At 35.0% G+C, this 13,677-nt stretch overlaps 1 protein-coding gene across 1 annotated transcript in view; it reads left to right on the top strand.

The window, feature by feature from the left end:
* The window catches only part of MYCBP2 (MYC binding protein 2), a gene marked incomplete at its 5' end in the record, with an annotated part of 167,550 nt that overhangs the window by 82,319 nt on the left and 71,554 nt on the right, over window positions 1–13,677 (top strand). The window contains 11 exons of the mRNA XM_083884892.1: window positions 541–637; window positions 1,422–1,614; window positions 2,218–2,492; window positions 3,349–3,570; window positions 5,186–5,377; window positions 6,186–6,392; window positions 7,129–7,260; window positions 7,718–7,896; window positions 10,440–10,582; window positions 11,346–11,446; window positions 12,634–12,852. Of these exons, the coding sequence (XP_083741018.1) occupies window positions 541–637; window positions 1,422–1,614; window positions 2,218–2,492; window positions 3,349–3,570; window positions 5,186–5,377; window positions 6,186–6,392; window positions 7,129–7,260; window positions 7,718–7,896; window positions 10,440–10,582; window positions 11,346–11,446; window positions 12,634–12,852 (1,960 nt within the window). The remainder of the gene's footprint in view (window positions 1–540; window positions 638–1,421; window positions 1,615–2,217; window positions 2,493–3,348; window positions 3,571–5,185; window positions 5,378–6,185; window positions 6,393–7,128; window positions 7,261–7,717; window positions 7,897–10,439; window positions 10,583–11,345; window positions 11,447–12,633; window positions 12,853–13,677) is intronic.

The following is a 13,677-nucleotide window of genomic DNA, read 5'->3' on the forward strand; positions in this document are numbered from 1 at the left end:
ATTCATCATTTGGGTGATTTCTATGGAGTGATGCCCATAGTCAAAAGGTGCAAACAAGCCTTGAGGCCTCTAAAGACCAATGAGTGGCACAAAAGGGAAGGTGCTGCAGTGATAAATGCCGCCTGTATTTTTAACCTCCACATACATTTTCCCTTCACAAAACCAGTGTTCTTTTAAGGACTAACATCTCTAGTCTTGATATTATCTGACGAAATACAGTAGATACTTGTAGTAATTGCATGTAATTAAATCTCAACCTCATTTTCAGTTGTCACACTACTGCCAGTTGAACAGAATTCAAGATACTACTTGGTTGCTGGTCTAGAATGATTAGGAAACTGGAGGAAGTTATGTTGAAACTGAACAAGAGAATTAAAACTTCCTTCACTTTTGAGTTCCCCCCCGCCCCCCCACTTGAACAATAAAAACAGTAGAAACTACAAAAAGTAAAAAACCAAAATGAAACAGCAAACCCAACCCAAAACTCTACTAAAAGTAAATACTGGAGATTTCAAGTAAGTTCTAAAATTGTTCTTCCAGGTTGCCAACAAGTGATGGCAGTGCATCCAAAGGAAAACAGCAAACTAGTGAACCCGTACATATTTTAAAGAGATCTTTTGCCAGAACTGTCTCAGCGGTGAGTAGTATCAAAAATCTTTTTTATTTCCTGCAAGTTCATAGCTGGTTTAGGAAACTGAAAGATGTAGATGTGGAAATAATGATGGTTTTGTGCTTGCTTTCTCAAGTGGAAGTTAGGTACACTGATAGAATATTTTATTTTTTGACTTTTTCTGAAGACTTCATTTTGGTGTTCAACACCAAATACTTCTATTTTGCTTTCTGAGGTACAACTTTGTGATATTATTCACCACATACAATAATAATAGTAGAAACAAAACTTTTAAAAATCCTCAGGTTTTTTGTGAACTGTCATGTGCTTCTCTTAAGCTCTCAGGTACTGTAAATGTCATGTAGTGGCCATGATTTTGCAGATCATAACTATTTTAAAAGAACGTGAAGACAGCCCTGATAATACTTTATGACAAGAACGTATTAGGTCGAAAGAAGTTATTACACTCTTCTGTAGATAAAGCAAGTAAAATTTACTGAAAAATCTCCATTACAGGTAAATGCAGTTGTTAGTTCTTAAATAACTGAGAGGCTTCCATACATGATATTCTAGCATATGTTTTAGATATATTTTATCACAGTATTGCAGTGAAGCGTCCCCTGCATTCTCAGTGCTGTTTTTTATTCTCAAGTAAAACGTGTTGCACAGTAAATGGGCATAGACATAAATGTTTCCATAATAAACATGGATATAGATGCTATTTGCCTTTTGTCTAATACTGATGCAGAACAGTCATTTCTTGTTTTTTAACGCTAAATCTGTCTTTGGTATCCTTCATATGCTGAAATAGGAATGCTTTGAATCTTTGCTGAGCATTCTTCACTGGAGTTGGACAACACTGGTGCTGGGAGTTGAAGAACTTCGTGGTCTGAAGGGTTTCCAATACACTGCTACTCTTCTGGATTTAGAAAGGTTGCGTTTTGTGGGCACTTGCTGCCTGAGATTGCTGAGGGTCTACACCTGTGAAATATATCCAATATCAGGTATTCTTCTCAGTTCACTTGTTTCATATTTATTAGCAAATAATCTGGAGGTTTATGGTTTGATCTAAGAATTTATGTAGGATATGATATAAAGTAGATTTGCTCACATGGATGGTTTTATTGGAGTGATTAAAAGACTTGCTGTCAAACGGGAAATTTCCAATTGTCTGCATAACTAAGTATCCTGGTACCACAGGTTTGCACCGTAGCCTGTTTTCCTGTTTGACTTGTCAGATGAGTTGTTATGGACTATTTGTATCTTCTTTTTTCCCATTTCTGTACATAGTGTTTGCTGTGGTGGTGAGCACAGTGTGAATTTGAAAGATTGTATCTTTTGTAAAAGATGTCTGCATTTTAACAATGCTCGTTTAAATGCATTATATATTATAAAAGATCAGAAAAGTAGAAGTTTTAAATGCTCTGGTTTCTTTTGATAGAATTTAACACCCATTCCCTGTTTCACATTGGAATTAACTTCTCTGAATGTAGATTCAAGCATGCTGCTAAAGTCCCAGTTTTTCTATTTGCATGTAAAATGTGCATTTTAACATGAAAATGTTTCATTATTGTACATTTAATGCTTCTGTTTTTGTAATCTTCTAGCTACAGCTAAGGCAGTTGTAGAAGAAACCAGCAAACTAGCAGATTGCATTGGAAAAACTAGGACCTTGCTAAGAAAAATTTTATCTGAAGGAGTTGACCATTGCATGGTGAAGTTGGACAATGATCCACAAGGATATCTCAGTCAGCCTCTCAGCCTGTTAGAAGCTGTTCTTCAAGAATGCCATAATACATTCACAGCTTGCTTCCATTCATTCTATCCAACACCAGCTCTCCAGTGGGCATGTCTTTGTGACTTGCTAAACTGTTTGGACCAGGTACATTAAAATGGCACAAGTAAATATTACAGCTTAGCTTGCCCTTTTTCTCAAACTGAAGCCAAGTAATACTTAAAACTGTTACTATTTTTTTGCATTTATCCTGATTTGCAATGTGAGTTCTATTGTGGTTTTGGTTTTATTTTTTTTATTGACTGGGTATTGGATTTGTTTCTGGTCTTGTGTGTGTGGGGTGTTCTCTAAATGTAGTTCAATAAGAGCCTAGGAACTTCATCTTCTTTAGATTTTAAGATTCTCTGTGGGACAGTGAAGAAAATTTGTGGTGCTTCTAACTATCAGCACCTGCCTTTTCATTGCTGAGGCTGTGCCTTATATGGGCTTACTCTTGCTGCATGCTGCCTAGGAGCATCCATGTAGTATTTTTTATCACTAATACTTGAGTAATTCCTCATTATTAAGTGCTACAACAGTGCTCTGATCCAGCCAAATATATGAGAAGCATCTGGAAATACTATTCTAATGAACATCCCACATCTAAACAGTGTTGTTGGTTGCTTGCATTGCTTGTAGTGAGATGTAAACAGTTTACTGCTTTGCATGAAAATAAGAAAAGCCTTGTCTTCAAAGGATACCATAATTTCAAAAGTAACATTAGATGGTTTTATTATTTTAAAATATGCTGACCAGTAAATTTTAATTACTCCAGTTTTGAAGATCTAAATTCAAACTTATGAGAGAAGATGATGTAAAATTCATAGGAAAGCTTTCGCTAAATTATTTATTTTTATTAATTACAATAAATCTGGAAAAAGTAGTTTTCTTTCCTTTCCAAAGTAGTTTCTCTGTTGTTTCAATGCAGCGGTGCCATTCTGTTAATTTGTTTTTATGTCTTTAGGATATCCAGGAAGCAAACTTCAAGACCTCCAGTAGCCGGCTCCTCGCCGCAGTCATGTCTGCCCTGTGCCACACGTCAGTGAAGCTGACCTCCATCTTCCCCATCGCTTATGACGGCGAGGCCCTGCTGCGCTCCATGGTGAAACAAGTCAGCACCGAGAACGACTCTGCTCTGGCCCATCGCTTTCCTCTGCTGGTTGCACACATGGAAAAGCTTAGTCAGGTTAGGATGTATGCTAAAAATTTAATGATTTATTTTATTTTGCAACAAAAAGCTGTTATGTACCTGCAAGTTTTCGCTTGATAAAGATGTACATGAATTTGCCTGGCAGAAACTTACTTTTTACAATTTTCGACTTCTTGTCGGAAATATTCCAAATATTTTGTCTTTGGAGAATGTCTAAGTAGAATGGTTCTTTTCTTGGACTATTAAATTGAAAGAAATATCCTTTGGAGTAGTGTTCTGTTACATAGTGTTTTCTGCAGCAGTTTTTCATGTGATCACTAGAAGGAGCATGTAATTAGATTTGGTGTTTTGAGGAAGAATCAACAACGCAACTTTAGTAATAAAAAATCATGTCCCAAACTGGAGTTTTTAAAGGCATCAGTAAAAGAATCCCAATTCATGCTGTTCTACCAAACATTAAACAATTTCCTAATCGAGGGCTCTTCAATTCTGTATTGTTGCAGTTCTGTTATTTTAGAATTGATTTACACAAATGGGGAGGGTGATGATAATAATCAGGGAAATGGGACTACTAAACAGTATTCTTCAGTTTGGAAGAAAACAGGGGTAAGATAATATGAAAGTATAAATTATGCAAGAAAAGTAAATAAAGGATAGTTGTAGAGTCTACCATTACCAGAAGTTTAGAGAAAAAGTTAAGTAAATTTTCTGCTATTCGTAAAATACACAGTTAAGCTGGGAGACATACTCCTGTCGGCCATTATTGTGCTAAAAGCTTTCATGGACTTGGAAAGCACCTGTAAAAATTAATGAATGAAAAGAACACCAGGCACTATTAAATGCAAATATAATATTTGTGTCTTGGATACAGCGGCCACCTAGCTGTCAAAGATGGAAAACTGTTTTCTACAGGTTTCCTTCACCTGATGGTCTTCCATATATTTGTTCACTACCTGGATATTTTTTGGGAAACAAAGGGGTAAGAGAGATAAACCTTAGGTTTTCATCAGTAGAGCTGATTTTATTTTTCTTATTGGAAATGATTTTCAGCATGGATAACTGTTATAAGAAATAGTGGGCGTCACTGCTAGGCAGAAGACACAATAGATGCCTAAGCTTAGATTTGTTTCACAGTCTTCATTCAGCAAAAAATGACTGTGCTTATAATCGCCCCACCACTGGTTTTTTTTACCTATTTGCATTGAAGATTCTTTTTGCTAACACCAAAACAATAAAGCTTCCAAGTTTCTTTTTTAGACACTGCAGAAGAAAAGCATATGAACAGTTTCAAAGGTAGCCATATATCCACTGTGGTTTAGCGTATGCTTTTAAAGCCCCTAGGTTTTATGACTATGTAGTACATAAAGAAGACACCTCTCCAGGGAAGGACACCAGTATATGGTATTTTTCCAATGCAATAAAAGACTTGTCACCACCTTATTCAGGAAATTAAAGACATTAATCAGTTCTTTTGACAAAGGAATACATGCTATGATAGCTTTGATAATTTTAGTTTTTCTCCACCTTCTAGACATTTCTTATCTTTATGAAATCACAGATATTTCAATTTAATACTTCTAATACTTGAAAGTTTGTGATTTGGTTTTTTTAATAATCACGTCATTTGTCATTGGTTTTTTTCATACTGCAGAGTGAAGAAAATGTCTCAGGGATGACAAGTTTTCGGGAAGTGCTAGAAAAGATGTTGGTCATTGTTGTTTTACCAGTACGGAACAGCCTTAGAAGAGAAAATGAACTTTTCTCTTCACATCTGGTTTCTAATACCTGTGGGTTGCTTGCTAGTATTGTGAGTGAGCTTACAGCATCAGCATTGGGATCTGAGGTAAAGCGGCTTTAAAATAATTTTTAGAAGTCTTTCAGGACAAACATATTATGAACGTGATACAGGCTGGGATGGATATTTTATGGGTGTGCAGACCTGTCAGAGATTCTGGAATTCTTTGTTATGAGTAGTGCAGATGTCTTGCATAAATTTAAAAGCAATTCCCTGTATTAGGGAAGTACTGTTGATTATTAGCTACTTCACATTTAGGGCTGCAGAATACTGCAGATTGTTTAAAAAACGGCAATTTTTTTGAGTACGTTACTTTTTGCCTGCATATTTGTATATATACATAATCCTTCCAGGGGGGTGTAACTTGGTTAAGTGATGGAAAAGTATTTGACTTCGTTCAGGCATGTCACTGTCTCTATCAACATGCTTTTCTCACAGAATGAATCAAGGTTTTGATAAGATCTTGATTCAAGATGTTTTTGCCATTATGTAACGTCTGTTTCTGCCCTCTCTTAATCTTGACTGTACCTAAGGTAGAAATACCTAACCTTTCTTTTAGTACAGCTAATCTGTTTTGTGTTAATTCATCCTATAAAATATATATTTAAATACTTCAAAAAACCAAGCTGGATTCTTAATTATTCCTGGTTAATTTCTAATTATCAGAAATACTTTTTTTTCTTTTTAGTCAATATTAACTAGAAGGCTAAGTAGTAGCATCTTCTGTGGTTAATCAGCTGACTTTTGAAATTTGTTCAGTTGAAAAATCTGATCATTTAATTCACTTAACTTTGCTTTAATAAAGTTGTCTAACATTTGTTCATATTTTCTGACAACTGTATTTAACTTTCTACAGGTTGATGGACTGAATTCTCTCCATTCTGTCAAATCCACTCCAAACAGATTCACTAAAACAAGTCAGGGAAGAAGCTGGAATACTGGGAATGGATCCCCTGATGCAATATGTTTCTCTGTTGACAAACCTGGTGTAGTTGTAGTAGGATTTTCTGTTTATGGTGGAGGAGGAATTCATGAGTATGAGTTGGAGGTATTAGTAGATGATGTAAGTACTGCACTTGGGAAAATAATTTGAACAAAAGTAACCTTAGGGGTTTTTGTAGAGAATATTTTAAAATGTGATATTTTCATATTCTTATTCAGTCTAGGCTACCATTAGAAGAGTGCACTGGTAGTAGGATTTTTTGCTAGTGGGGAAGATTTTTGTTACCACAAGCTTCATACCATATCTAGTAGGGTCCTCATCTTGGTTATTGTCTTGAACTCTTTCTTTATGACACATAATATTTGAAGTGTCAGGGGCTTTTCACTTTTTGGAACTAAATGTAAATTAGTACCAGTTACCTCTCTGTAAGCCATGAATGAAAATAAGAAATTATGTTAAAACCAAAAGTTGAAGAAAAGGGTAATGGCCTGCCAGCATGATCAGACTACCTACAGATGTTTCATATGCTATTGATGTACTCTCTTAGAAGCAGTATGAAACTGTGTTGTGGGTTCTTGTAATGAAGCAAGACTTCTTTTATACACAGTTATTCACTGTAACTGATGATTCTGATCTTTTCCAAAGGACAAGCATAGGTTACTATGGGAAATGAACCTCTCTGCTCAGTAATTTCCTCTTTAGGGAAAGGCTTTACTATTGACTTTAAACAGATCTTTCATCTTTTTGTTTGTAATGCCATGTGTAAAAATTTATGCAATGAAACATAAGTTGGACAATTGCATGTGTCATGTATTTACATTATACATGTATTTAAATTACTTTTTCTTTGAATCAGAGTGATCATACCGGAGATGCAACTCATTCTCATAGATGGACATCTTTAGAGTTGGTTAAAGGAACTTACACCACAGATGATTCTCCTAGTGACATAGCTGAAATCAGGCTTGACAAAGTTGTGCCACTGAAGGTAAATAAAATACAAGCACACTCTTGTAGGTTTCATACAACTTCTTTAGATAAGAAAATTGAAATAGTCAGTGTCAATTTTTTGGGGTTTTGGGTGCACATCCACAAATTGATCTTGATATGTGCTTCATTAAGTCTTGGTTTTCAAGCTATTAATTAAAAGTTCCAAATCCTGTCAGATAAAAGAAATTCTATCCCAGTTAATGGCTAATTTTCTTGGATATCTGCTTACTCTTCAAGTAATTAGTAGTAAGTTAAGTTACGGTCTGTAGTTTAGGAACATGGAACAGCCCTGTTTTTTGTTAAATGCTGTGTCTTTTTTGTTTAGTTTATTTTAATTTATAGAGTGCTATGAAGGACTTTCCAGGCTCTCCAGTATTAATGTAAAAGAATAACTTTCATGTACCCTGAAGCCATTAGATACTTGTTTTATACTTATTTTTGCTCCCCTTTCTAAGGAAAACGTGAAATATGCAGTTCGTTTGAGGAATTATGGGAGCCGGACTGCCAATGGAGATGGTGGAATGACCACAGTTCAGTGTCCTGATGGTGTAACATTTACATTCAGTACATGCAGTCTGAGCAGTAATGGTACCAACCAAACACGAGGACAAATCCCGCAGATTCTTTATTACAGGTTTGTGTTGTAATGATTCAATTCTAAGAAAAGTGAACAAAACCATTGCAGTGCTATTGTACCACATCTATTTTTGTTTGTGATGCCTCTTCTAGTCTTGTTTTAGGTTCTCTGGTTTTTTTTGTCTTGACAAATAATGTGATGGTTGACTTGTTACAAGGTCCATTGTTTCCTACCTCAAAGCTTCAAATATGAGGAACTAGTAAGATGCACTATTTCAATTTCTGTTTTTTTCTATACCGTAAGGGATACCTGAGAGATTACTCACTACCATGTTTATCTCTCCGACTTATTCAGTTCTTCAGTTTCCAAAAATAATTGCATCAAGTAGTGAAGCAAGGTCTATTTATATAGGAACTGTCTCCTCTCTTACTTAGAGTTGAAAGGTATAAAAAGAGAAATTGTGATTGCCTGAAGAAAATCAGCTGAAACTTCTGACTGTCCTGCAGGGGAGCTTTACTACTTCAGCCTTTCAGGAAGACAGCAGGAACTCACTTGTGGTAATGCTTTTGCAGAAAGCATTGCTTTTGTGTTTGAGGTGCTTACCCTGATTTGTATAAAGACATGATTTCCAAGCTGGCAGTACAAGGCTGATCAACAGAAGATGGAAGGAATAAAAGGATCAATGAATAATAATTTACTTTTATCTTTGATTGTGTGAGAAGTACCTACATAAAACATAAAAAAGATAAGAAAAAAGTAATACTACACCAACTGATACATTTTAGACTAACAAGTAGATGAACATGTTGCTCTTAAGAGGGTTTTAAAGAAGGTAAAATATGAATAAATAAAGTAGCCAGCAAAATTATAGTAATAGTATATTTGAAGATACAGGTCAGCTCTAAACTATCTTAAAACATGAGATTATGTTTAAAGATCCACCTTGTCAGTAAAAACAGTAATTGCTTATTAAAGAATGAAATGGTGGTGGTGCAGATCATGTTACTTTAATTGATTTAGTCTCCTGAAATCTTTGACTTTATCATGAAGTATCATAATTGGAAAGTATCATTATGTAAGAAGGGTGAAAGACATGGAAAACATCTGTTTTCACTCCTGGATTGTCTACTTTTATAGAGCTGAAAGAGAAAAATAAGGAGAAATAACAATTTCTTTGATTTCAGAAAAGCAAAGGATGTAATTTCAGTAAGAGAAACTTCAAGGCATTCTAACAATGATAAATTAACATAAAAAACCCCACACCAAAGTCCTGTCTTCAGATCAGAAGAGTCTCAGGTTTTTTTGTTTCAACTGATAAAATTCAGAGAGGCTTTCAAAAGACTGTAGTGGTACAAGTAGGAACTGCTACAAAATAAATGGCATTGAAAAAAATTGCAGCTGCTGTGCTGTAATCATAATGTCTTTTGTAGTTTGCATGGACAAGATAAATTTAATGTTATCAGATGCATGACTGTGGTTATGGACTTAATTTGAGGACTCACTGTTTGATTTGAAGTTTTGATTTGCCTACAGCAAAGAAAGAAATGTTCAGTCACCTATTATAGAACAGCTTGTAAAAGTCACACTCCATTTTGTTTGGAGGATGCTCAGATATCAATAGAATTGTTTCTTAGGCATATGCAAAGAAAGGCCACATACAGAAGTTAACACACTTTTGGTAAGGGTAGAAAAGTTTGGGAGGGACTTACTGGCAAAGTACTCAGTTGAATTACACTACCATCAGTGGCTAAAAAATTCAAGTGAAAAAGGCTCAAGGCTGATAGCAAAGTTACAATTCTAGGACACTTTGAAAAAACATAATCTTTCTCTAAGAGTGATTGATTCACATTACAGAGAAGGAGAGAGATCCTTGTTCACTGAACTGCTCAAAGTAAAATGTCTGAACGTTCTGAGGTGCTAATCCTTAAGTAATATAGTGGACAAACATAAGATATCCTAAAGAGAATGGTAGATTTTGTTTTACATGTTGACTAAGTGATGTTATTTCTCTGTGCCAAAGCTTAATCACTACCATATTGAAGGCTTGAATTAGTTTGTCATTTGACGGCTTTGAAAAAGCAAATTGAACCTTATTGAAATGGTTTCATATGTAATGTTGTTTAGGACAGCCTAATTTGACATACAGAGTTGATTTAAAAGAAAGAGCCTTTTGTTAAGGGTAAGCCCAAGACTGTATTTCAGAGCCATAATTAACCTTTAAAATAGGAAGGGAGAATCTTTGTCACTTATGAAAATGCAGAAATATCCATTAAGAAAGTTTTATTTGTTTCTGTGATGCATTTAATACTACTCTGTTTTTACCAAGACAGGCAACTGACCTTGGAAGAGCATAGCAATTAATACATTTCTGTGGTTTAAAAAGCATCTAGAGAAAAGAAACTTTTCAGAAAAATGCTACTTACACTTTTTGTCGAAGTTCTTGCAAAGGACTAACAGCGAGACATTTCCTCCAAAATATTCTCTGTGGTTTCTTTGTGTTTTCTTATTGCTTTATCATAAATCGTTTTGTTTATTCTATGCCAAAAATTAGTCATTTTTTTAATGTAATTTTGTATTTGTGAAATAAATCCACTATTCAGGAGTGAGTATGATGGAGATCTGCAGTCACAGCTGTTGAACAAAGCTAATGAAGAAGACAAAAACTGTAGCAGAGCTCTTTCTGTTGTGAGTGCTGTTGTACGGGCAGCCAAAGACCTGTTGCACAGAGCTCTTGCTGTAGATGGTAAGGCTTGAGAAAATTTACTTTACTTTTCAAAGCTTTTTTACTTTGCTTGCAAGCCATAGAATATCACCTGAATACAAGAGCTGTGATGTTTCTCTTTTGCTTTCCAATGAATATTTTTCTAACCTTTCATTCCTGTAGGTATCAAACTGTGAGTAACTTTCATGTTACTGAGTTATGCCTGTGATATCATAGTCAGATACTTTGTATAAATTTGCTCATCAATTTAACAAGTATCGTATTAAAGCTGGTAAGATTCTTTATTTCCAAAAGATGTTCCATAATGTGTTACTTGCAAATTTCATTAATGTTTTGCACAGAGGTTGTAAACAATAGGACTGGTTAATGTAATTAATATATAAGCACTTAAACATCCGTTTTTGAGGAATGTAGATATCAGTCATTGTAGTCAAAATGTCCAGAATATTACATAGGGCTATAATACTCATTTTGTAGGGCTGGGAGGACTGTTGTGCTAACTTTCATACTGTAGAAAATACGAACACAGCTTCACAAAATGGCAAAGAATGCAATAAAATAATACTCTAGATTTTTCAGTAGAGAACTGTATATAATGATATAATTATCTTGGGTGGACTTGGCAGACTCAGAATTCAACAGTGCCTAAATAATGAAAACAGTTTGAAGTGAAAACAGTCTAGGAAATGGAAGTTAAATTCACAGGGGGAAAACCAGACACAGAAGATGGGCTTTGAACTGTAGCATGTTTATTAATACCTTTGTTCTAATTATCTTTTTTTAGCTGAAGACATTCCAGAAATACTCAGCTCTTCCAGTCTGTTTTCAATGCTGCTTCCCCTCATCATAGCCTACATAGGACCAGTAGCAGCAGCTATTCCCAAGGTATGCTCCTCAGCAGAAATTATTGAAGAAATGTATGAATGTTATGCTAGGAAGAGATTTACTCTGAAAATTTGAACATCTTGATTTCTTACTATGTTGTGAATTAGTGGTTTATATTTGATAACATGACTCACGAATTTTCCACCAGTCAAGAATTTTAAAAACATGTAATGACTTTTTTTAACTTCAACTGAAAACATGATTAAAAAAATACTTGAAGGAAGCAGAGAAATATGACAGGCTTTAGTAGTAGAAAATGATAAGGAAATGACAATGTAATTTACAACTTATTGATGAACATTGGTGGGATGAAATGGGTTTTTTTATGTTTTATAAATTTTATTTTTACAGTAAAGAGCAGAAGTATTTGCTCATTAAATTATGGGTATGTCTGTCAAATTTAGAGTTCAAAAGATGTCAGCTATAAATAAAAATATTTCTTTCCAGTGCCATGGCATTTCTTGCATGTGCCTGGTCTGGGACAGTCTTGAAATCTGCTATTAGATCTACAAATGTCAATACACCTTAGGTAGTAGACACTATTGCCTTTTATTGCTTTTTCATTAGCTCTAAGATTATTTTCTGACTTCTTTTTAAAGGGGGAGGAAATAGAACTGACCACTGAAAATCTTAACAGACATGGCATGGAAGACAGTGTTAGATTTTAGTTACATTGTTTCTTCACGGAACTGGGATTTGAAACAGCCGAGTGTTTAGCTGTAGAAGTGTTCCTCTGCTTAAAAATGTAGCCAAGATTACAGGGAACAGTGCAGTGCTTAAGGGTTTCGTGCATAAAAATATGTTGAATATTTGAAAAATCCCCCAATATTAATATGGTTATAAAGTATAACTGATTTATGACTTTAGTATGATATTTACTTTCTGTGAACTTGTGCTTATTGTTTGTTAATGTTCAAGATTTTAGTAGAAGCTGTTTTAGGAAAGGGCTGTCACAGTTGTATATAGATTCTTGTTTCATTTCTGGCAACTCTCCAAGAGGAGATTAATGTACTGATGCTTTTTCTGTGTGGATTGTGTAGATACAGAATTGCAAATGACTGAATGAATTATTACTAGTGGTATTCTGAGAATGTTCAAACAACCACTGAAGAGAAATGGAAGTATTAGAGTATTGTTTTCACCAAGTTATTATACTTTGTAATAACACACATGGTGTTATGTTACAGGTTGCTGTTGAGGTCTTTGGGCTGGTACAACAGCTACTTCCTTCTGTGGCAGTCCTGAATCAGAAATATGCCCCTCCAGCTTTTAACCCAAATCAGTCTACAGACAGCACCACTGGAAACCAGCCAGAGCAAGGGCTTTCAGCTTGTACTACCTCCAATCATTATGCTGTTGTAGAAAGTGAACATCCCTATAAACCTGCCTCTGTTACACACTATAAGGTGAGCACCATTTCTAAGAGCACATGCTGTTCCTTAAAAGCTTGACACAGGAGTTTTCTTGAGTCATCATTTGCTATCTGAAAAATTGTCACCATGGATGATAATTAATATTGTCTAATATAGAACACAGTTCCTTTTATTATTGCTGTACTGCTTTCTGGACAAAACTACATCAAGTATAGTGGAAAATGGTGAACTTTTTACCCCCTAATTCAGATATCTGCTCTAAGTCCCTAAATTTGCATTGCTTTACATTTTTCTGCTGTCATACAGTTTCTTTACTCTTACTGTACCGATTGTAGAAGCTCAAAGTCTAAATATAGAGTATATAATCACTAATCAGACCCTTATCTAATGCTAAAACAATGTTTTGTAAAAATACCCAAAGTCAATTCTAGTCAAATTAACATCCAGAAGCAGCAAACCTATAATCAAGAGCCTGAACAGAGCATTGTTATGCCACTATTCCAGTGCTTGTCCTCTGAGACGCAAGGCATCCACTGCAGAAAATGTAGTTACCATGTGATCATCCTGATGCAATGATGTTTGCTTTTGTCCTGAAAGTTTATGGAGCATGTCTAAAGCCTTGGGTTGAACAGTTACTGCATTTGAATTTCTGTAGCTATATGCAATTGTACTGCAGGCCACATTCACAAATGTGATCCAACTGTTCTGTGCTTTTCTGGGATTGCACAAAACAGATATTCATTATGTTTGTTGAAATTTGAGTTTGAAAAAGGTGTCTGATACTTCAGTGTTTATAGTAGTCTGTGGTTTTGTTTAATGAACCTGTACAGAGTTCTTAAAAACAATCACAAGTGGTGC

Source organism: Zosterops lateralis (genome assembly GCF_965231275.1).
Source record: "Zosterops lateralis genome assembly, chromosome: 2".
In the NCBI taxonomy this organism is placed as follows: domain Eukaryota; kingdom Metazoa; phylum Chordata; class Aves; order Passeriformes; family Zosteropidae; genus Zosterops; species Zosterops lateralis.